This window comes from Topomyia yanbarensis, chromosome 2 (assembly GCF_030247195.1).
Source record: "Topomyia yanbarensis strain Yona2022 chromosome 2, ASM3024719v1, whole genome shotgun sequence".
Lineage (NCBI taxonomy): Eukaryota > Metazoa > Arthropoda > Insecta > Diptera > Culicidae > Topomyia > Topomyia yanbarensis.
The window spans coordinates 106,626,241-106,651,350 of record NC_080671.1 but is presented as its reverse complement, the minus strand read 5'-3'; the positions used below and the strand labels follow the sequence as shown (position 1 = coordinate 106,651,350).

Sequence of the window (25,110 nt, the reverse complement as noted above, 5' to 3'; positions counted from 1 at the left end):
TATAATGGAACTAAATGCACATGTCAATACATGCTTTAAATATCCTTGAAGCAATTACACCTTATATCAGCTTTATTACACGAAAAATCCGTTTATAAATTCATGAAAACAAGATCACGATTTCGCGAACTGAAGGATTTACGAAAACCGTAACCAAGTTCGAGAAATTATGAATAATTTGTTGCTCGACTGTGATGATTTCTGCTTAATGATTGGCTTTCTAAGTCTTGTATATATAAATCAAACGACTTGGTTTTGAATTATCCGACGTTTCGGCCGTTTTTGGCGGTATTCAAGGAAAATATCTGTCTGTCGCTTTTGTCAGGGACGAATTTTTCCAGCGTTGGGACGTTCTAATTAAATTTTTCATGCGTGTGCTAGAAATTTTGTTTTGGCACAAGAAATTTTTCACGGGTGGTGAATGGTGGTAAATACTGTACTATGGAAAATCATGCCTATTGTACTAAGAATCATGAACCAGTTCATCAATACATAAATAATTTTGTATGATTTTTATGAACGTATCCACTGGAAAACAGACAGAAAAAGCATGACCGGAACGGTGAGAATGAAGAAACGGTAAAAATTCACCTTTTTTGTTGGAAACGCTGAGAAAATATATGTCCTCAAGCAGGAATCGAACCTGCGATCTCCCGGTCTCTAGTTGGGTGCGTTAACCACTCCGCCATCGAGGAACTGTGATGATGCCATCACATATTCCCAACAGTATCATGATCACCGTCACAGCCTCCAATATCTCCGAATTGACCTATCGACCCCCCAATGTCTCCTATAAGTAGATCGACAGCTCTCTCTCTCCCTCTCTCATCTTTCGGGCCAAATCTCTCTCGTTATCTATTTTTAGGTCCAGTGGACTGCGCTCAGGCTTGAGATATGTATTATCACTTTATCCCCTTTTAGCTAACTCAGTCGCCGCATGACTTTGGTATCGTGACTAATATCTTAAGGGGGGGGGGGGGATAGTTCAGGTTTTCAACGTAAAAAAACTTTTTGCGATTTTTAAAATAAATTTTGGTGAAACGAATTAATCGAAGCTTTTGTACATTATAATGCATCATTTCAATAAAATTCTGAATATTTTTCATGAAAAAATGTCGACAAGTGATTCAGTGGCGAAATTTTTTGTGAAACGTCTCTGGAAACAACACGATTTGCGGTGTTAACTGCCATTCAACTATTTAACAAATTTATTTTAAACTTTGCATACACTTTCTATGTAATAAATTCTTAACCTCTCCGTTGAGTTTTCGAAATAAATTTTTAATTAAGTGGTTTTTTACTCATTTGAAATAAATTTTTCACGAAAAGATCCGTTATTTTATGGAATTAGTTCACGAGGATTGTATGGATTCATGAATAAAATTCTAAGTATCGTGAAATAGTTCACGAGCAAATATCCAGACTGTTTTGATTTTGTGAACTAATGTTCTTAAATCTATGAATAACATCATAAGTCAACCTTTGGTTTTATGAACAATGTTCTTAAAGTTGTGTACTAGTTCACGGACAGAAAATCGATTTGGTAATGACATGGCGGAAAACATGACTTAAGCCCATAAAACAAAATCAAATACTTCCACTAATAAAAACGTTACGCGGGCGTTACTGAATGGAAACTGAACGTAATTATAAAAGCCATGATTTTTGCTCATGGTCCTGTTTTCGTAACGTGAAAACGTGGTTGTTCAAGAATTCACGGCACTTTATTCACGATTTTGGGGACAACTTTTTTCTCGTGTACTTATAGAAATCAAGCGATAATGCTATATTTCGGCTGTGCATGTATACATTTATGATGCTAATATAGAGCTCGATTGCATTGTTAATGCTATAATTGAGTTTCACTGCAACATTAGTGCAAATGTATAGCGTATATATTAGACCTTTCCACATTTTGAAAAAGTTTTGAAATATACATCGGTCAGCTCAAATTCTTGTTCTAGGTGTGAATTTAAGAATTTTCGCCAAAAATTGCTTAATTTGGACATGATTTAGAGGTGTCTCCAATCAAAAATCGTGTTTTTGATAAGTTTCCATAGGAAGACCACTTACTCTCTGATTTAATAGGCCTTACAAGCCCACATGTCGTCAAAGGTTGTTCCTTAGACATATCTTAACATGTTTTAACAGGTGAACATAGCTCTAATCGCACTAGAAAATGTGTTAATTGGATTTTTATACAGAAAAGAATACCAAAACCAAGAAAAAATGCTACTAATTTTCCTTGGTTTTGATATACTTTCCTATATGAAAATCCAGGTAACAAATTTTCTATGTTCACCTGTTAAAACATGTTAAGATATGTCTAAGGAACAAACTTTGACGACATGTGGGCTTGTAAGGCCTATTAAATCAGAGTGTAAGTGGTCTTCCTATGGAAACATATCAAAAACACGATTTTTCATTGGAGGCACTTCTAAATCATGTCCAAATTAAGCCATTTTTGGCGATAGTTCTTAAATTCACACCTAGAACGAGAATTTGAGCTGACCGATGCATATTTCAAAACTTTTTCAAAATGTGGAGAGGTCTAGTATATATATTGCGCAACGGTTTAGGTAATGCTTGGGTAAGGCATGAACCTTTCCGATTTGGATGAAATTTGGCACATGTTTTGGACATGGAACATGATGTACATTTCACCGGCTTCTCGAACTGTCTCGGTATCAATTATCCTCTACTCGTAAGTGTTCGCGATCCGCCAGATTAGATAAACTCGTCTAAACGGTCCATCGACCTCAAAAGCTGATTCAATTCTCTGAGAGCGACATACCTAATATAGTTGAATCCAGTTCAGTCCACATGTTACATCGAAAGTGATGGTACAGTCAATATTGGTTCTATCGACCCAAATCGAACACGCCTTCTATACACATACCTGCTACATAAAGGACATGGGAAACACCTTTGGGGAAATTCAATTTACAATCCATCGAACACATCACGGTGAAAGTAGACATGTGGAGAATAGCCGGTAATTTCCCACACTTTCAATCCGACGTGCTTTCGGTACAATAGTGAGAAGTGTGTCGAATTGACTTCCGCGCGGGTGTACCTCGCAATAGTATTCCGAAAGAGACTCAGTTATATCGTATCCTTCAAACGTAATTGACGCAGACTTCAGACGGTTAGTACCGGTGTTACTAGACTCAGTCTATTGTGCATTGGAATCCATAGAAATGTGTGGTAGTGTGGAGTAAAAAAACTGCAACAAGTACCCATAGCAGAACAAATGTTAGACACACTTCCATTTTTTGCTGACTGTTCCGAACTTTAGTTATATAGGTTCAATAAAAATTTCATTAGCCGCTCCAAGGTTTACGGTCGTCGATATCCTATTGTAATTAGTAGTACTATAGGAATTGTGAATGGGAACATTGAGGGAAACGCATTGCGCGCTAAATCAATAGATAAATAGTGCGGTGTCTGTGGGTCCTTTCTAACCTATTTACCACCAAGACTAGTAAGTGTGTCGAATGTGAATTATTAATCGCCCGCGGTGGACGAATAGCGCTGCACTATCCTCCTTCCCGGAGCAATTAAACTGTCGCGTGCAACGATAATGGTAGCTTCGGAAACAGAAGTCATAAAGTACTAATGAATGAGTCTGAAAGTTGAATAGCAGTTTACAGTGAAACTCATCGATGAGAACAGTTTCTAGAGGTGATCAGCATCAATCAAGTTACGTGTATTCTAAAATTTTTTATATATTGGATAGAAGGGTGCAGATTGTTTGAAGCACAAGAGTAGCCGTTTGTAAACAATTTGTCCAATCGTGTCGTAGTCTCTAGAGTGAAAATGCTTAATATTAAATAACGTGTAATTCAATGCAGTTGGATTACATTACTCAGCAAAAGTTTTGAATCAATTCAATAAGAATTGTAATATCCATATTGAATATTGCAAGACCCACCGAAAAGTTTAGCATCACTTAGGAATGAATGAATTCATGATGCTGTATCTCGAGCTCCTGATTGGCTATAGAAATTTGCACTCTTCAGTAAAGTTGTTCTTAAGGCCAATGGAGTTCGGCGGGTAAATATTTTAATTTGAAATTCTGTCTCTATAGAGCGCTAGTGTACAGGTGAAGTTGCGCACTTCAAATTGATTCTACTCGTTGTTCTACGACCTGGAAGGTTCGTGTTTTCAGAAAAAAAAATCACTCAATTGATCATAACCATGTACATGACAATCATTTTAACTCGAAAATGTGCCACCACGTGGCGATAGTGTAGGTATATGTGAAATAATCCATTATTGGATCTGGAAAATTCGCGCCCTTGACAAAGTTTTTTTGTTTCGATTGTACGGGTTTTAACCATGTATTCGCCGCTTTTTCGGGTTAGAGAAGTATCTCGGAATCGGTTCCTGGATGTCCCGGATGCTTCCGTAAAGGTCCAGGAATAGTCCATGAGTATTCAATTTACATTGTTGTGCATTTTTCATAAAAATTTTTAATGATTGGTATGCTTTTGGTATGGTAGGTATGGATGGCGTATTTTGGATTTACTAGGTTCCTCAAAACCGGTACCAGGATACCCGTATATGGTCATTATGATCCCAAAATGACTTCGAAGGGCTTGCATATAAGTTTTAATTATAATGCCAGACTAATAATCATAATAATGCCAGACTTAAAGCTAGACGTTGGAAAATTAATGAAAACAGAAAAAATTACCCTCGGACAAACCCCATGGAATTTCCGCATAAATCTGGAACCGGTTATCTGATCTTACCAACATATACAGCCTAAGAAACTTGAATGAATTCCCGGTCGCTTGCAAGTGGTTTGGTTGAAATTTGTTGACAATTCTTAAAACTAGAGCCAATTAAGCACCTAAATTGATGAGTGAAAAGTATCACGGGGACGCAATGGTTAGAAAATGTCCTATTTTAACACCCATATCTCGGAAAATTAACAGTTTATCCAAAAACAAAAGTAATAGCCACACGTTAGGCCTTTCGTTTGAAACTAGTTTCGTAAAGATAGGTCCAATTATTGCTGAGATAATTACATGACATCAGTGCACATACATACACACACATACAGGCGACTACGTATTACGTGCGTAGATAGCGGCTTGGGGTTGGGACCCAAAAGACATGGAAAAAGACAAAAATAAACAACAAAAATAAAAAATTTTAACGGAGCAAGTGTGGTAAACTCGTTCGCCAAGGGTGAGCTAGGGAGGTCGCCGACCCAGCGAGAGCAGCCCAGAGAGACTATACCGAGCACGAGCGGCGACAAACCAATTGGACACCAATGAAAGCTAGGGTTTCAGGCGCGCACAACGAGTCAAGCATTACCCAAACAAAATCAGCAGTCTGAGTTACCTAAAGTGATGAGGTTGAGGCAAAAAATCGAAGAACTCTACGATTTCGTGAAAAGCCAGATCAAGGATCTAGTGATTAGCATCAAATCCGATGTAGCAGCAGCCAAATGCAAACAGATGACGTTACTAGAGAGCTGAAAACGCCGAAAAGACGGTGAAGGGTGACCGGTATTCTCGATCTGCGAAATAAGTAACTCCTCTCCTAGTGTTTCCCTTACTCTTTTCGCAGATCGAGAATACCGGTCACCATTCAGCGTCTGATAGGCTTCTGAAGAAACTCAAGAAAGTCGTTGAAAGACAGCAAAACAGCCGACAATTGCAGAGTGAAAGACGAACCGTAGAAGAGAGGAGGAAAAACAGAATAAAAAAGGATGAAAAGAAGAAAGAAGACCTTCGGTCGCGTCAGGAGAGGTATAGGGTAAACGCTCTAGTCGTCAAAGCTAACGACGGCGTGACGTACGCGGCGATCCTCAAAGGAGTGAGAGAGGATCCCAAGCTGAAGGAGCTGGGGGAGAGCATAATAAGAACCAGGCGCACTAAGAAAGGCGAGATGCTGTTCGAGCTGAAGAAAGATACATTGATCAAGAGCTCGGCTTATCGGGAACTCGTGGCCGAAGCGGTGGGCGGAGAAGCGAATGTGAGAGCTTTAGTTCAGGAAGCAGTGGTCGAGTACAGGCATCTGGACGAGATCACAACGGACGACGAAATGAGGAGCGCGCTAATAGAGCCTGAAGAAAGAGCAGACGTCAATCAGGTAAAGACGACTGGGAATCCATCATCGAAGTAACGTTCTGCAGCGCGTCACTGATGGATGACATGAATTGGCTAGTTAGTGAGCAGTGCAGACATAGATACCACCAGGCGATCCACTACATCATTGGTCGGCGGAATTGTATTGTGACGCGGAGAGAGAAAGAGAGAGAACTGGCGAGCGGAAGTGGATAATAAAGGACTCCGATAAGGACCTTTTATGGAAGCCTATGAGCTGTCGACATGACATTAGCGAGGGCGTGTGGCATATCAATGTCAAGAAAAATGGAGCCGAGGAACTGCCGGCGTTCGGCGTATTGGTGGAACGAAAGGCTCAGCATCCTCCGTGCTGCCTGCTTGAATGCCAGAACACGCACTCAGAGAGCAAGAACTCTGAGGCAGTCAGAGAAGAGTGTAAGGTTACGTTTTGTGCGGCTAGAGCCGCTTTTAAACGCGAGATAGTGCTTAGCAAGTCCACCTGCTACAATGAGCTGTGCAGAGAAGTAGACGCTTACCGTGTCGCGATGGCTAGAATTAAAGGTCCGACGTCGTCAGCTGAAATGTGGCTAAATCTACAGAAATGCCTGAACGTTGGCTAATTCCCAGACTATCCGTGACTATCTGTGCAAGGTTGTGAAAAGTTACTTTCAGAATCGAGTACTGGTCTACGAAACGAAAATGGGGTAGAGGTCGATAAGGGTCACGGCGGGAGTACTTCAGGGCTCCATACTTGGCCCAATGCTTTGGAATATAATGTACAACGGAGTGTTAACACTGGAACTGCTCAGGGAAGTTAAGATCGTCGGCTTTGCAGTTGCCGTTGTCCTGGCTACAACGGGCGAGACTCTCGAGGAAGTGGATATGTTGACTGCAGAGACAACAGGCATCGTGCAAACCTTGATGGCAGATGTCAAGTTGCAGCTGGCTCACCACAATATGGAGCTAGTGCTGGTCACCAACCGCACGAAATCCAGTGTGTCGTGTGATGGTTGACGATCGGGTAAATTACAACAGCCATGTTGACTATGTTTACGAGCAGACCTCGCTGACAACTAACACATTGGCAAGGATCATGCGGAGTATCAGAGGTGAAAATGCAGCAACAGACGTCTCTTGGTAGGTGTCTCACCGTCAATATCGGCTGCTGTGCTGAAATCAAAGCTGAATTGGACGAAACTGACGACCACGTTTTGCATAATGGCTGTTCGTGTCACGAGCGTGTACAGAACGGTATCGTCGGAGACGGTATGCTTCATTGCCGGGATGATTCCCATCTGCATCACTATGGCTGAGGAGGTGGAATGCTACCAGCGGAGGAATACATGAAATGAAAGTGGACTGGTCCAATCGGACTCGTTGGCTAAGTGACAGTAAGAGTGGGACAAATCGGAGAAAGAAAGGTGGACCCAGCGACTCATCCAAAAAATGTTGGCTTGGGTGCATAGGAAGCATGGAGAGGTGAACTTCCATTTGACGCAGTTTTTGTCCGGACACTGATGCTTCCGGAAGTACTTGCATCGGTTTTGACATGCTTCGTCACCCCTTTGCCCGAAGTGTGTGAACGTGCAAGAAACACCGGAACAAGTAGGCTTCGAATATCCTAGGTTCGAAGAAGTTCGTAGGGGTATGCTTGGTAGGACAGTTGACAATATCGTCGAAGAGATGTGCCAGCATATCTGGACGCTGTAAACAGAGTGGGTACAAGTATACTCTCCGAGCGAGAGAAAGTAGCGATGGGACCTACAAAGTAGCACCATCGGCTAGAAAGACGCCGTGAAACCACAAATCGGGTTTCGGGAGAAATTCCGCCGCCAGGGAACTCTTCGTCGGTGTAGACTAGGTTCACCGCCGAGGACCAATCGAGTAGTACTGGACGTAGCAACGGGTTCGGGTTGTCGGGGTGCCAGTGAGCCGGACGTCATGCTTCATCGGAATCGTAGGACCGACCTCGACTTCGTGAGTAGACCAGATCTACCGCCTGGGATTAGAGCGAGTAGATCGCGTCGAACAGCTAGCAGTGGGTCGTTGGGGCGCCAGTGAATCGAAAGCTACGTTCTACCCGGAACCGCTGGACAGACCTCAGCACCTTTTGGCTGGCCGCCCGTTGAGTAGGCTAGGTCTACTGCCGGGGACTAGATCGGTTATATCGAGACGAAGTGGGGGGCCGCCGAGGGCTATCCGACTATATCGTGATAAAAATGGGAGCTAATTGGCTTACGAAATGGACATCGCTACCGAGAGAAATTCCGCTGCCAGGGAACTCATGGTCGGAGTAGAGTAGTTCACCAGTAGATCTCGATAAAACTGGGAGCTAAACGGTTCAAGGTAGCGGGTATCGGTGCCGGGAGAAATTTCTCAGTCGGAGAACTCTCAGTGTTAGAGTAAGTTCATTGCCAGGAACTATCCGAGTAGGACCTGATAAGGCTGGGAGCTGAATTACTCTCGGAAACTAGAGCTAAATGGCTCATAGAATCAGCATCTAAATGGCTCACTGAAACGAGAGCTAAATGGCGACGTAATAGATAGAGACAAAAAGCAAGAGAAGAGTCGAGAGTTCAATCAAAACGCGAAGGTCAAGCCATTTCATGAACCAAATGAGGCTTCGAGATAGAGCAGAAGAAAGAGGTGAGACGGAAGCACATCTAGCCCCCCCGAAGTAATACCTTGATGTAGTTCCGTGGGGAAGAAAGGCAAAAAAAGAGTAAGTGATTTTAGTTGTTAGACACGAAAATGAGTCGTGATTCCAAACAGTGCCAATACACTATAGGTCAGGCTTTTGGAGCTTTTTAAACTTTAGTATAAAAAAAACCCCTGCTGTGAAGCAGCAAACCAAGCTCGGGAGAAATTCCGTAGCCGAGGAACTAGCAATCGGAATAACCTAGATCCATCGCCGTGAACCAGTTGAGTAGTACGCGACGTAGCACTGTGTTCGGGTTGTCTTTGCGCCAGCGAACCAAAGGTAAGGATTTACCGAAATCATCGGACCGACCACGGCGCCCTGCCGGTTGGCCTGCGAAGAGATTGGAGAGCAGCAGATGAATCGATTTCGGGAGAACCTTCAACGCCGGGGAAGTAAAAAGTATAAAGCGAAAAGTATGTGGAATATCGTCAGTGTAGTACTCGTGCAGATATTAGAGGAACTGCAGAGGAAATAAGTGCACCTCACCAGTAGCCGTAGAGTAGATCCACCACTGGGGACTAGCTCGAATAGTTCGCGTTGATGCGCAGGTTGTGGTTTGTTGAAGCTCCGGTTTGCCGCACGCCACACTTTAGCTGGAAGTGCCGGACCAACCTAGACACCATACCGGGTAGCTCGTTAGGAGGCTAGATCCAGCGCCAGTGAACCGAAAGTCATAATCACTAGGCAGGCCTCGGCACCATCCGCCTGACCAGATGAGTATGCTAGGCCTACAGTTGGGGACTAGATCGAGTAGATCTCGCGAAGTGGTGGGCCAAATGGTTTGCGAAAACGAGCATCGGTATCGGGAGAAATCCACCACCGGAGAATTCACAGTCGGAATAGGTTGATCCACCACTGGGGACTATCTGCGTATATCGGGAGCTAATTGGCTCACGAAGCGAACTTCGGTACCGGAGCTAAACGATTTCAACAGGAGCGCTGGGGTATATCCAAATGAAGTTTGGAGCTAAATGGCTCTGGTATGCAAAGGATCCAAACGGCGTAATAGATGGAGAGGATGGCGGAAAGCAGGAGTAAAGCCGAAAGCTAACGATGAAAGCATGAGACCCACTCCCTCCCCCGAATTAATACTTTGATGTAGTTCTGTGGAGGACAAGGACTAAAGAGTAAAGAGTATTTTTATTGGTTAGGCATAGAAGTGAGTTTTTGAAACTTTTTAAACCTTACTGTGAAAACAGACACACTAACATTTTGTGATCTTGAACTGAATCGAATAGCATACACACCAAAAATTAATGAAATTTAAACGACATGTAAAACAATACGAATGTAAATATACAAAGGTTGAATCAAAACTTTTCATTGAAAATTAAGTTGAATTCGATGCAATCAGTGGGAGCATCAAAAAGCATATGATTTAACACTTCCGTTCCTCTCATATTACATGTCATTTATTTTACAGCAATATTGGATTAAAAATACATTAGAGCATTTGTATCCTGTTTAATGAAGCTGTAATTTTCAATCAACGCGTAAAATTATAATGAAATTTGTGGAAGAAAGCACGACAAATTGTGTGTATTTGTGGTGGAACTTCATTTTACATTTTTATCTATGCTCCAAATATGTGCATGAAAATAAATTTAAAATTACAAAAAAAAATTTCTGTGTATGACACTCGACTTCCGGGCCTCGGTTGGAAAGTCGATTGTTGGAGTGCATAGTCTATCCTTATATAAGAGCTAAAATAAACTCCAGTGTAAGAAAGCTCTCGTAAACTATTTAAATTTTAGAATAAAAGAGAAAAAATATCCGTATTAACACATAAAATAAAAAAAAATGTCCGTTTGATGTACAGTCATAAAAATACAACCACGCAAGATGAAGCGTATCGTATCCAACAGGTGAACAACCTCATTTCTTCTTGTTCACTCACCAGATACTCATTACTTCTCCTTCATACCCCGTAGGTAACGTCGGTTCCAACATTGGAATCGCAATCCACGATAGAGCGATTTTCACAAATGTTTGCATTGCTTGTCTGGAGTACTTCACCATGGGCTTACTCTGCCCAACATGCATATACCAATTATTTATGAGACGCATAGCAATAGACGACTGCAGCTAATTCGATATCGATCCTATTCGTTTATTGCTTACACGATATTTGCTAAGCAAACTAATTTATAATACAACCTCCCCCCCTTTACCTCAGTATACCCACACACACGGTCGCAATAGCGCTTGTGAATAATCATGATTCATCGGAAACGCATTATAATGCAAAGCCCATTCTTTCTTGTTTTCTTCCAGTATTACAAATGAACAATCAAAACCTTCAACGAGACAATGATGGCAGGGCCAAGGATGGTAAGTGCACACAACGTTTCATGTTGGCTTTCTTTACTCACTACCCGTTTCCTCTTACCGCTCATAGTGATAAAACCATCCAACATTAGAATATGGCTGCACCAGAAGCGAATGTCGAAGCTAGCCAAAGTACTATGGGCTGGTCAAGGAATGCGTCTTCGTACCGAAACTTCGCATCACCCCAAAATGAAGCGGTTTTTGGAATGCGTTCCCCATGTTATGGTACTGCTTTATTTCATTTAGTCTTTGAATAAATCTACATTTTAAACTTCTCTACATCCTAGGGTGTCATCAAAGACATACATCAGGCCGTGGTCGACAACGATCTGGAGATGCTGAAAGAAAAAACGGCTGCGCCAATGCCTCGGGTTGTATTGACCAGCAAGGATACAAACGGGTTGACCCCGTTGCATAAAGCTGCCGGTTTAGCGCACACACAAATTGTTGAGCACATTCTGTCTATCTGGCCGAGTCTCTCTTCGGACGAGGATCACACCGGAAAAACACCTCTGCATTGGGCGGCAAGTGCAAAAAATAATGCACGCAGCTTCAATCTGCTTGTGCAGGCCGGTGCAGACGAAACCGCCCTTGATCATGTGAGTCTTGGATGCCTAGAATTAAGTTTTGTGGAGACGCTTGGTGGCTCACTTTTCTTTTTGAACATGAACGACCTTGCGTCACCAGATTTTTTATGAAATTCATCTATTATCAGTGGTATACTTTATGCAATGGAATCTCTTTCTCTCGCTCTTTCTCCTCAGAGAGACAAACCGGCCGAGTATTACAAAAACAAACCGAACGAGATTGATCGCTCGTTGCTTACGGTCATTCCCGAGGCACCACGAATATCACAGCAGGGTTTCCCGAGCTATTTCGACTGGAACATGTTTACCCTCGAGGAGGATTCCGACGATGTAATGTCTTACTTAGACGAAACAGACTAGTTTCCGAAATATATTTTAACATTCAACCAACCCCTATACCGTAACCCATTTCAGAGCAACGGTTCGCAAGCGAGAATGAAACCATTTTTATCGCAAAATAACTTACTAGATAACGATGTAAATAATCTCAGTAGTGTTTCTAAGTCTAAATCAGTGCACAATCTAACTAACGGGACGCTAACCGATCTCCCGAATGATGAAAGCGAGAGCGAAATCAACAACAAGTAATTATTGATTCGTTGTCTAGTGTTTCGTTCGTCCACTTTGCGTCTACAGTTCAAGTGTGATTAGTGTTTGTTTATAGTTTTGAAATATAATGCAATTTTCTTGACCCTATTTAATACTATGAAACTTGTTTTCAAATTGTATATTTGTAATTTAGGAATGAAGCAGAACCAACCGCTGAAGCCGATCAAGGTGGATCGATTAGTGCTGATGCCGCGGTTCAGGACGAAGAATTCGATGTAGAGGAAAGTAAAGCTGCAGAAAATATGCCACAGGTAGTCTAATTATGAATGATTCGTTTTATACCAATGCCTTGTTTTCATTTTGTGTATTATTTAATACCTTTCCTGAAACAAGTAAATGCTTTATATAACTATCTTTACCCACACGAAGCGAAATCATACACACATACACAAACATGTATATATAGAAACACTAGTAGATATTGGAAAGTACAGCTAGATAGAATATCACTTATTTTTCCTGACATTGTACAAGTTAATGTACATACCATTTAGTTTACGTTGGTGCAACACTTAACAATTTCTGGATGAAGTTAGTCTAGAAGACAATTCTAACTTTTCAACGGTAATTCCCAAATATTAAAGTGTCAGAAACTTACACCACTAATTACATAATAACACACATGCACTCTGCTTGTTAAATTTCAGTTATCGCGTCGATATCGATTATTTTAAAATTTGACTGTCAAATTCTTCAAGACTTCTAAGTGACTGAAAGTGAATCATATGAAATCAGAGTTAAAAATATTCAAATTCATTGAATAAAAATTGATCATATTCAGCCGCATTCATTTTCAATATTCCGTGACGCAGCTGAAAATGTCAAACGAACAAATCGCCCATTCATCCATGCAGATTTTCATTCGGCTCCGATTACTACACGAAGCGACCGTGCAGCAACAAATTAAACGCATCATAGTAGGCCCTTTTTACAATGGAGAAGACGTTTACGTCCTAACCCAGTACACGTGCTATTAGTAGTTGTCCAAGCTACCACACGGGGTGTACTGGGGGCGTATCGGGCTCAACCAGGGGGTTAACCGACTAAACTCCATTGGGCTCCGCCATCTATCCCCAGGAACTACCTTTCGGCCTTACTTCTGGGGGATGGCCGTACTTAACGTACGCTCTCACTCGTGCCTTACATTCGCACTCACTCACGCCCTACATTCCTCTGCCACGCCTCGAGGTGTCAGTAGCGATAGGTACCGGCAATATACTCTACGTTACGACCCTCCCATCTCGGCATGGGCAGACCATACCTCCGTCTATCATCCGCCAATTCACTCGCTCTACCGCCATGCATCGGCGTGGCTATCGCGATTGCAACCGCTGTGCCACCCTTGCCTCAGCATTCATTCATTTCTCCGCACATAACCCATTCCGCTCTAGCTAACCAAACCCGAGTTAGTCATACTTCTAGCCTGCTGCTCGGCGCTCCATGCTCTCTGCAGCCTGCAGGCAATCTGAGTGGTAGCAGTCGAAACTGCGTTCCACTTCTCTACCGCTTGGCACATCCCCTGTACAAGGGTATCAGGGGTTGTGTCCAAGCCGCAGACGTCTAGCATAGCTTCTCTTTCGACGTCGAAGCGGGGACATACGAATAGTATGTGCTCCGCAGTTTCGTCAACACCGGGGCAGTCTGGGCAGACTGGGGCCTCAGCGTGCCCAAACATGTGGAGGTACTGTCGGAAACAGCCATGGCCTGACGGGAATTGTGTCAGATGGAAGTGAACTTCCCCATGGGGTCTTCCCACCCAGCTCGATATGCTAGGTATCAGCCGGTGGGTCCACCTACCTCTCGAGGAGTTATCCCATTCGCGCTGCCATCTGGCGACCGAGATCACCCTGGCACGCTCACGGACTCCCCTATTGCCGCGCAATTCGAAACAATCTTCGTCTTCCCGGATGACCAGCCCGACTGGCATCATACCCGCTATCACGCAGGATGCATCGTGTGATACCGTGCGGTAGGCAGATATCACTCTGAGACACATCAAGCGATAGGTGCTCTCCAATTTGCGACGGTAACTGGTTACTTCCAGTGCCTTCGCCCAGGATAGATACGGCGACACCTGCCAGTAGCCTACGTCTACTGGCGCACACCTTGGAGCTGTTGGACATCATCCTCGATAATGCCGCAACAGCCGTCGATGCCTTCTTGCACGCATAGTCGACATGGCTGCCGAAGGTCAGCTTGTCGTCTATGATGGTCCCAAGAATCTTCAGACTCCGCTTTGAGGTTATCTCGACTTCTCCCGCTTGGATAACTGCTTGTTGTACCGATTTACGGTTATTAACAACAACCACCTCCGTCTTGTGATGGGCGAGCTCTAGGCCTCTCGCGCTCATCCATTCCGCCACTATTCTTATCGCGTGTGCCGCCGTTTTTTTTTTTTTTTTTCATACGTTTATTTGACACGGCATTTGCAATAGCTTTTTACGCCAGTTTCTTTTTTTACATAGCACGTTACAAAAATCCTTAAGACTAATTTTAACTATACTAGTACTTTGTCTAAAACTAACACTGAAATCACTTTATTGTTTGCTTTTTTCCTTACATTGTTGTATTTCATACTGATCTAGTATTTTCGGGTGTATTTATTTACTTTTTTCTGTTATTGTCTAAATTTAAAAACTAAATATTCTAGGTTCCTTTAATTGGTGAATGATTAGCCTTGGATGAGAGTATGAGGAGATGAATTTAATTAAATTTTGACAGACGCTGTTTTTAGAAAATGATAGATAAGTTCCATGTATAGAGGATCGCGATACGCCAGGATGTCTCTAACAGGAACATGGATTGGTCTTCCTCGGACTTGTAAAGAATCTACTAATTGTGATCTGGCTTCACGATATTCAGTGCAGGACCAAACAACATGCTCAATGTCATGGTAACCTTCTCCACAAGCACAATGATTACCCTCAGCGAGCCCAATACGACGGAGATGCGCATCTAAAGTATAATGATTGGACATGAGCCTAGACATCACACGGATGAAGTCCCGACTTACATCCAATCCTTTGAACCATGCCTTCGTTGATACTTTAGGGGTAATTGAGTGTAGCCATCGTCCCATATCTCCATTGTCCCAAGATGTTTGCCAACTAGCAAGTGTCCTCTGTCGAGAAGCGCTATAAAATTCATTGTAAGCGATGGGTCTTTCATATATTTCACCATCTAGTGCACCAATCTTGGCTAAATTATCAGCTTTCTCATTGCCCGCAATAGAGCAATGGGCGGGGAGCCACACTAGGGTAAATTTATAACATTTTCTTGTCAGGTTACTCAGAGATTCTCGTATCTTCCCCAAAAAGAATGGATCGTGATTATCAATCCTCTTTGAGCGTAGAGCTGCAATTGTGCTGAGACTATCAGTGAGGATAAAGTAATGGTTCGGGGGTAAAGTATTAATTATTTGCAAACTATAGTGAACTGCTGCTAGTTCCGCTATATAAACAGAGGCGGGTTCTGCAAGTTTGAGAGAAATTGAAAAATTATTGTTGAAAATACCGAAACCAGTGGCCTCACTGATTCGTGACCTATTTAGGTGAATGACCCTTAGTGGTTAAAGCCTTAATAAACATAATAATAATAATAATAATGATTCGTGACCCATCAGTGTAAAACATTTTAAGGCAGTCTATGTGTTGATATTTACTTGTGAATATTTTAGGGATCTCCCGCGAGCGTAGATGATCCGGAATTCCACGAATCTCTGCTTGCATGGACGTGTCGAAGAATAAAGTGGATTCAGGAATATCTAGTATATTGACGTATGTGGGAACATACCTAGCAGGCGTTATTTCTTGTGACATGTGATTGAAATACACTGTCATGAATCTGGTTTGGGGTTGAAGCTCGACAAGTCTTTCAAAATTTTCAATTACCAGTGGGTTCATAACCTCACATCGAATAAGTAAACGAGAAGAAAGATCCCAGAATCGGTCTTTTAAAGGAAGAACTCCCGCTAGTACTTCAAGACTCATCGTATGGGTCGACTGCATGCAACCTAAGGCAATTCGTAAACAGCGATACTGTATCCGTTCCAGTTTAATAATGTGAGTGTTCGCAGCTGAACGGAAACAGATGCACCCATATTCCATTACTGAAAGTATTGTTGTTTGATACAATCTTATCATGTCACTTGGATGAGAACCCCACCATGATCCAGTTATTGTTCGCAGAAAATTTATCCTTTGTTGGCATTTCGTTATTAGATACCTAATGTGGCCTCCCCATGTGCCTTTAGAATCGAACCAAATTCCAAGGTATTTAAAAGTCAGGACTTGGGCTATCGTTCTACCAACCAACTGAAGCTGAAGCTGAGCTGGATCACGCTTCCTTGAAAAAACAACCAACTCTGTTTTCTCCGTAGAGAAATCGATGCCTAACTTCAAAGCCCAACTTGATAAATTATCCAAACTATCTTGCAGTGGTTGTTGTAAATTTAAGGCTTTTGGTCCTGTAACAGAAACCACGCCATCATCTGCAAGTTGTCTTAGAGTGCATGGGCTGACAATACAATTATCAATATCATTCACGTAAAAATTGTAGAGAAGGGGGCTTAAACAAGAACCTTGTGGGAGGCCCATGTAACTTATTCTGAATGTTGCCAAATCGCCATATGAAAAATGCATGTGCTTTTCTGACAATAAGTTGTATAAATAATTATTTAATATTGGTGAAAGACCACATTGATGTAGTTTCTCTGAGAGAACATCAATGGAAACAGAGTCGAATGCTCCTTTTATGTCTAAGAACACAGACGCCATTTGTTCTTTTTTTGCATAAGCTAGTTGGATTTCTGACGAAAGTAGCGCCAGACAATCATTCGTTCCCTTTCCCCTCCGAAAACCAAACTGGGTATCTGATAGCAAGCCGTTCGCCTCAACCCAATTGTCGAGACGTCGTAGGATAATTTTTTCCAACAATTTCCTGATGCAGGATAACATTGCAATCGGTCGATACGAGTTATGATCGGAGGCTGGTTTTCCCGGTTTTGGAATAGCGATAACTCTCACTTGTCTCCAGTCGTGCGGGACAATGTTCTGCTCAAGAAGCTTATTGAATAAATTCAACAAGCGTCTTTTTGCTAGGTCAGGCAGATTCTTCACCAAGTTGAATTTAATTCTGTCTAGTCCCGGAGCATTATTGTTGCATGAGAGGAGTGCAATTGAGAATTCCATCATTGTCAAAGGCGAATCTATGAAATCGTTACTTGTGGGAGCATCGCGAGTGATTTTCTGCGCAGGAGCAGAATCGGGACAAATTTTCTTGGCAAAATTAAATATCCAACGATTCGAAAAATCTTCGCTTTCATTAGTCACGTTTCGATTCCTCATTCTTCTGGCTGTGTTCCAAAGAGTACTCATTGATGTTTCTCTTGACAAGCCATTAACGAAGTGTCTCCAATAACTAGATTTTTTGGCACGACGTATGCTGTCAAATTTGTTTTGCAAAATGAAATAATTTTCAAAGTTCTCACGTATACCCCCTTTCTGTTTCATAATTTCTTTGTAGGCAACTTGTTTAGCTTCATATGCATCAGAGCACTCTTTGTCCCACCAAGGATTAGGGGGCCGTCTATTTATTGTCATTCCAGGATTGCATTTCGTTTGGGCTTGTTCTGCTGCTTCAATAATTAAACCCGCTAGGAATTCATATTCTTCGGTAGGGGGTAGCTCTTCTGTCGAAGCAAGAGAAGTGGAAATTAATGTTTCGTATGTTTTCCAATCAATATTTCGTGTTAAGTCATAAGGAACATTGATTGAATTCGTAAGGCCTAATTCACTGTTAATTGAAACAACGATTGGCAAATGATCGCTACCGTGAGGATCAGGTACAACCTTCCACGTGCAGTCTAACCGAAGTGATGTCGAGCACAGAGATAGATCTAATGCACTTGGACGTGCAGGAGGTCTGGGGATGCGTGTTGTTTCGCCAGTATTTAAAACTGTCATATTAAATTCGTCACAAACATTGTAAATCAAAGAGGATCGATTATCATTGTAGAGGGAACCCCACAATACTCCGTGCGAGTTGAAGTCTCCCAGTATCAGACGCGGAGCAGCCATGGATTCCACTACCTCAAAAATTTGACGTTGTCCAATTTGAACTTTGGGAGGTATATATATAGAAGCGATAGACATGTCTTTGCCTTTAATGTTCGTTTGGACAGCTACAGCCTCAATGCCCGCAAACAAGGGGATGTTAATTCTATAGAAAGAATAGCACTTTTTAATTCCTAGAAGCACTCCTCCATACGGGGTGTCTCGGTCTAGGCGAATAATGTTGAAATCATTTAAGTTGAAATTAATGTTTGAGGTAAGCCATGTTTCACATAGAGCAAAAGCATCGCATTTTAAATTATGCAGTAAAATTTTTAAGGAATCAATTTTAGGTATGATACTTCTGCAATTCCACTGTAAAACAGTGATGGAATCTTTCATTGGAGGAGGTGAATTACCCATTGAAAGATACAATCGCTGCAAGGATGGGCCATTGAGCAATCAGCTGCTCTAAAAATGTTCTAATTGTTGGGAGGAAAGCTGAAAGTATACTCTTTAGTGGTTCAGAAATATTGAATGCTTTAAAAATCCAATCAACAATTTCAGAAAATTTCAATAATCCTACCCCCGGCTGAGGCTCAGAGGAAGTCGAAATTTTATTATTTCCAGTAATGGTGTTCTGTTTGGATTGTACGTTCCCAAAACCGGGCGGAATTGATTTCGGTTTTGAATCGGAATTTTTCGGTTTTGGGCGCAGTTTATCTATTGGTGGAGAAATTTTAAGGCCCTTGCTTGGCAGCTTGGGAAAAGAAGACTGTTTTCTTTTTCTGGAATTTCCGGGTAAAACAAATGATGTACCTTCGCACGCTCCGTCAGAGTCAGACTGTTCCGAAAATAGAGATGTGTAAGTGTTTTCTAAGAAGATGGGTTTAGGGGTAGCATTTTTCAACATTTCTGCATAGGAGCGCTTAGACCTCTCCTTCAAGGATCGTTTAATTTTATCCTCACGCAATTTATAAATGGGGCATGCAGGGACCTCATGTGAGTTTTCTCCGCACATTAAACATTTTTCTGAATTTTCATTACATGTATCCTCTTGATGAGAACCCCCACATTTGCCACACCGTGCCTTATTGGAACAGTAAGTGGCTGTGTGGCCAAGCTGTTTGCAATTAAGGCAATTCATTACACGAGGGATAAAAAGGCGAACAGGGAGACGAATCTTATCGATAATGACATAGTTGGGCAGCGCAGACCCAGCGAAAGTCACTCGAAATGAGTCAGACAGTCGATAAACTTTTTTATCTCCTTCGTGTGATACTGAATGCAATTGCTTGCATTCAAGTATTTTTACGTCTTTAAGTATGGTGTCTTTGAAACGACCAACCCCATGCTTAACTAAGTCATCAACAGTCAAACTCGATTCTGTGATGACCCCATCAATTTCAATTTCCTTTGAAGGAATATACGCTCTATACTCACGCGTAAAAAGCTCGCAAGAAGCAATTGCATTGGCTTGTTTGAAACTACCAACGACAATGCGTATTTTATCTTTATTGACTTTGACGATCTCTTTTACATCCGAGAATCGCGAAGTCAAATCTTTAGAAATTTGAATAATATTTAGCGCCTTTACTTTACGCCTAATAAATACAATCCATGGTCCCGTTGACGACTCTGGGTAAATTTTAATTCTAGTCGGATTTACATTTTCAGCATAAGGCTTAGGGGGAGGGTCTGTTACTCGTTCTCCCATCTCTTCATCCATTTTACCTAGCAAGAAAAACTATCACAAAAAGGAATGAAAAATATACCTGTTATACCTGTAGAACACACCTCATGTGTTACGTTGTAAACTCGGTGCCCGTTGTTTGACAATGTGACACCTGCTGTTCTTCTTCGTCGCGTTGCTTCTTCAGTAGAGAAATAGTCCTACCTGCAACACTTCAAAACTCTCTCCGATTAAGCTGCTCGTCGGTATCACCACCACAAGCGCGCTCTCTCCGTTTCCACCACCTCGGTAGACAAATGTGGCTACCTGTGGCTTGCTGCGAAAATCCCACTGTCGATGCGGCACTTTTCAGTGCCACTTGTTTTCCTTATTCGTCGTACCACTTCTGCGGTAGACAAATAGAGCAAATGGGTCTACCTGTGACGCTTCCCTCTCGTCGATTAGAATTGCCCGACGACACCAATACACTATATTTTTTTCTGTGTGTACAGGCACGATCACTGTCGATCTCTGCCACCGCGGTAGGCAAATTCGTCTACCCGCGGTTTGCTGTCAAAACACCACTTGTCGAGGATGCCGTTGACCACGCCTCCGACGTATCAACTGTCGACTAACACTTAACAAACTGGTCTCTCTCTCTCTCTCCCACAATAACGCATACAGCGTCTCGCACTCCGTCACTCTCTCGAGAACAAATCCTTCCACCTGGAGGCACAACCGTCTCGGTCGGTTGCAAAAACTGTTATGTGTGTGCCGCCGTTAGTTCTACTTCGGAGATTGACTCCCCGTAGACCGCCAGGGTGACATCATCGGCGAAACCGACGATTTTCACACCCGGAGGGAACTTTAGTCTCAGAACCCCGTCATACATAAGGTTCCATAATATCGGGTCCAGGATTGAACCTTGCGGGACTCCTGCGGTAATAGGAACACTTCGCTGACCGGCATCGGTCTCGTATAATAGTACACGGTTCTGGAAGTAGCTTTCCAAGATCCGGTATAGGCCCACCGGCAGACCAAACCGGTGTAACGAGAGCGCGATGGCATCCCAGCTTGCGCTGTTGAATGCGTTCTTCACGTCAAGTGTCACTAACGCACAATATCGAATGCCTCGCCTTTTCCGTTGGATCGCTATCTCGGCAGTCCTTACCACTGAGTTGATAGCATCCACCGTGGACTTTCCCTTTCGAAAACCGAACTGAATATTTGACAGGCCCTCCGTACCTTCTGCGTATGGAGTTAGCCTGTTGAGGATAATCCTCTCAAGCAATTTGCCCGTCGTGTCAATCAGACAAATTGGTCTGTACGCCGATGGGTCACCAGGCGGCTTCCCGGCCCTCGGCAACAGTACCAGCTTCTGCCTTTTCCATCTATCCGGAAAACGGCACTCATCAAGGCATCTCTGCATAGCCAACCTGAACATGTTCGGGTTCGCCATGATTGCTGTCTTGAGAGCGCTGTTTGGAACTCCATCAGGCCCTGGAGCTTTATTCACCGCTAGAGAATTAGCTACTGCAAGTAGCTCTTCATTCGTCACCGGGGCCACCATGTCGTCTGTACCCGCCGTGCCTTGCGGCGCCGGGGGCCAGGGACTTATGGCTCGGGACGAGAAGAGTACTTCGATAATTCTCGCCAACCGTTCTGGTGACCATTCGGGGGGTGAGAAGCCCCCTTTGGTCTTTGCCATCACGACCCTGTAGGCATCGCCCCACGGATTCACGTTGGTCTCCTCGCACAAATTGTCAAAACACCCTCTCTTGCTGCTTTTAATGGCCTTATTAAGGGTCGATTTCGCAGCACGAAACACTTCACGTCGTTCCACTCTAACCTTCTCAGTGCGGGCTCGCTGCATCCTACGTCTAGCTTGTAGGCAAGCTGATCGTAGGGCTGCGATTTCTGCACTCCACCAATATACCGAACGTCTGCCATTTCTTGGGAGGGTTTTCTTCGGCATAGTGGCGTCGCACGCGCGTGATAGAACAGCTACCAGCGCATCCCCGCTTAGACTGTCGGTGTTGGCCTCCAGTCCCAGGACCGCGGTGAAAACTTCGCTGTCGAAGTGATTGGTCATCCACCCGCGTACCTGACAGAGATTACCCACCCTCGGATGTTGCACACCATAGTTGATCCTGAAGCGTATTGCTAGGTGATCACTATGGGTGTAGCCCTCGTCTACCCTCCAGTCCATGTCTGGGACCAGACTCGGACTGGCAAACGTTACGTCAATCCACGACTCGACCCTATTCCTACGGAATGTGCTAGCGGAACCATCATTGACTAGCACTGCGTCGAGTTTCGCAAGCGCCTCCAGAAGCGCTTGGCCCCTACTATTTGTACAGCGGCTGCCCCACTCCACTGCCCAAGCGTTGAAGTCACCCGCTATGACAAACGGCTTCCGATCTACCATGTCAGACGAAAGCCTATCGATCATCTGGTTGAACTGTTCTATTGGCCACATAGGTGGGGCATAGCAGCTACAATAGAACACACCATTAATCTTGGCAATCGCGACACCCTCCGCAGAGGACTGTACTACCTCCTGAACCGGGAACCGTCCCGTTGTACAGATTGCCGCCATCCTAGACCCGTCCGCCACCCAGTTGCCGTTATCGGCAGGGACGTTGTACGGGTCGGATAGGAGAGCGACATCTGTCCCCGACTCCGATACCGATTGCCACAGCAGCTGCTGAGCAGGTGCGCAGTGGTTAAGATTCAGCTGTGTGACGTTTGCCATTGCTTCCTCTTTCCCGCCTCCCCGAAGGGACACGCAGGTCCGCCCATAACATGGTTGCGGCCCTGCTTCTTACTAGCGCAGATGAGACACTTGGGTGCCTCCCGCATTTCAGCGCCTTGTGTCCCTCCTCGCCGCAGCGACGACACAACTTGCTTCTGTCTGGGCCCTTACAGTCGTATGACTTGTGGCCTGGCTCCAGACATTTAAAACACCGGTCCACTGAAGGCGGCTGGGGTATGCTAACTGGGCATACTGACCATCCGATCTTCAACTTCCCTTTATCAGTTACTTTTTTGGCTTCCGCGACTGGTAGCTTGAAGTAAGCTACCTGCGTGCCAAGCAACCGCTCCCTGATACGTACAGAGTTCTGATCGATCTCAACAACGCACTGCTGCTTAACGGCCGAGACGACGTCCTCTGCGTTTGTGATCTCGTCCAGTTGCTTACACTAGAGAGTCACTTCCGCTCCCAACGACCTCACCTGAGCGCCGTTTCCCAAGACCTCTTGGTCCAACCTCCTATACGTTACTCCGCTGGATTGTGCACCACGCTTCAGCACCAAGATCATTTCGCCATCTTTGGTGCGTCTGACGCTTCGCACATCCTGTCCTAAATTCGAAAGGCTTTCGGCCGCCCGCATCGATTTTAGGACCTCCGCGTAGCTACCCTCATTGGTTTTCGCCAGCAGGGCCTCTCCTCTGTCCCTCGCCTTCTTCTTCGCGGGTCGAGGTGCGTTCGACTTCCGCTTCCTACTGACCACCTGCCATTCACCATCTTCTGCCGATGGCGCCAGCTGACTGGTGCCAGGTCGCTCCACATTATGCGCCCGATTGGCGACTTTCGCCTTTTTAGGCTGAGAAGTCGCCTTCTCGGGTCGCCACCCTGCGCGATCCTTCGCACCCGGATCCGCGCCTCCCAAACGACGTTTGGCCTTATTGGTTGCACGTCGTTTGGCGTTGCTCCGCGCGCCTACACTAGGCCTAGGCCGCTTCGCAGTCTCACCCTCCATCAAGCGTTTAGTGGCCGATAAAGCGAAATCTATCGCCTCCTGCGCCATCGTCGCTCCGCCGTGGAAGGAGAAGGCCTCGGTTTGGATACCGCGATCGGCCTTCTCTCTTTCCGGCAACCTCTCCATGCAGGCTACTTGTTCTTGTCTTGCGACTCGAACAGCCTGACGAAGCACCAGCAGGTTCTGTTTAAGCTCCTTGCTGATGTTATTCTTCCCGCTTGTGAATTCGATAATGCTATCCAGCTGCTTGACCACTTCCTGCATCGCGGGTAGTGGTCCGCCAAGCGTGCTGGTAGTATTATCTCCTACCACAACCATTTCTCCTTCGGTGCTGTTGTTTACAGCCACCTTCGCTCCATTGTCAGCCCCTGTCGGGGGAGACCTCGCCAGAGGCAAAGGGGTTCAGCGCCGTAATCGTTTCCTCCTCCTCATTGCAAACTTTTTTATTATTATTTCTAAAAAGACTCATATTCAATCCCACGAGTTGCGCGAGAAAAAAGGTCCGCCACGCCAGCGCTCCGCATTAACGTGGTAAGAGACACTTACTGTGGGGGGTGCCCAGGTACCCCACAGGCTCCGTTAACGGTCGGGCATCTTTTTCACACCCCCGATCATTCATCCCTCGGCACGGATCGCTTCACGCCTTGGAATTGGGGTTATCCCGTTTGGTGGGCCCATCTCACCGGAACGGGAGATCCGTAGCGCTATTGTATGCCGGCAACTACACAGGCACTAAGCGATAATGATTGTTGTTTCATATGCTTTATCGGCATTTGAAAACATTTTCCTAGACAATTAGTGTAATGAATATATTGTACGATATTCAACTGAATGAATAACATGTATAGTTGAATGAATATTGTTTCTATTCACCGCGAGTCACAACAGGTTCATTTTCAGCCGTCAACAAAGAGCTTCGATTATTTTTAACTCTGCATGAAACAACCATATTTTAATATTATTATCACAACAAAAAAATCATTTCATAGGTTACCACACGATGCCGATCGGTGAGTAGGTACATAATATATGTTGCTAATTTAATTGATTCGGTGTATCGAATCTAACCAGATGTATGCAATGGGTTCGAAGTTTTTGGTCCCCGAAACTGATGGCGGGATGCAGGAGCTACGAAAACTAAAGATACGCACACACGATTTTCAATTCAATTATCACTTGTACTGGCGAACTTGTACTTACAAGAAGTAAAAGTAAACACCAGCCTGGAGAATGAAATAATGTGTCTACCTTGATAGGGGCAATGACATTTCTGTGCAGTAATGTCATTAATAATGCCTTCTGTTGGGGGACCTAAT

General features: G+C 44.0%; 2 protein-coding genes across 8 annotated transcripts in view; one reads left to right on the top strand and one right to left on the bottom strand.

The window, feature by feature from the left end:
• LOC131679117 (uncharacterized) overlaps positions 1-25,110 on the top strand; it is an 87,171-nt gene that overhangs the window by 35,212 nt on the left and 26,849 nt on the right. For 6 of the 7 annotated variants that reach the window (XM_058959683.1, XM_058959687.1, XM_058959686.1 and 3 more), the window contains 6 exons: positions 11,059-11,115; positions 11,183-11,337; positions 11,400-11,711; positions 11,877-12,029; positions 12,114-12,283; positions 12,442-12,559. In XM_058959683.1, coding sequence (XP_058815666.1) covers positions 11,067-11,115; positions 11,183-11,337; positions 11,400-11,711; positions 11,877-12,029; positions 12,114-12,283; positions 12,442-12,559 — 957 coding nt within the window. In that variant the 5' untranslated portion in view covers positions 11,059-11,066. Of the gene's footprint in view, positions 1-3,117; positions 3,149-11,058; positions 11,116-11,182; positions 11,338-11,399; positions 11,712-11,876; positions 12,030-12,113; positions 12,284-12,441; positions 12,560-25,110 lie in introns of those variants that run through there. The other variant, XM_058959684.1, reaches the window with a different exon arrangement.
• Positions 14,644-16,373, bottom strand: LOC131679123 (uncharacterized). The gene is made up of 2 exons (XM_058959712.1): positions 15,924-16,373; positions 14,644-15,850 (listed from the first exon to the last, which is right to left on the bottom strand). The coding sequence occupies exons 1-2, from the start codon at positions 16,313-16,315 to the stop codon at positions 15,016-15,018; spliced, it is 1,227 nt and encodes a 408-aa protein (XP_058815695.1). The 5' UTR covers positions 16,316-16,373; the 3' UTR covers positions 14,644-15,015.

Excerpts from the sequence above, each read along its gene's own strand:
- LOC131679123 (XM_058959712.1), bottom strand. The coding sequence starts at position 16,315 with ATGCAGTCGACCCATACGATGAGTCTTGAAGTACTAGCGGGAGTTCTT. Across the intron at positions 15,851-15,923 it reads AAAATGTTTTACACTGATGG|GTCACGAATCAGTGAGGCCA; the intron begins GTCACGAATCAT and ends TCACCTAAATAG.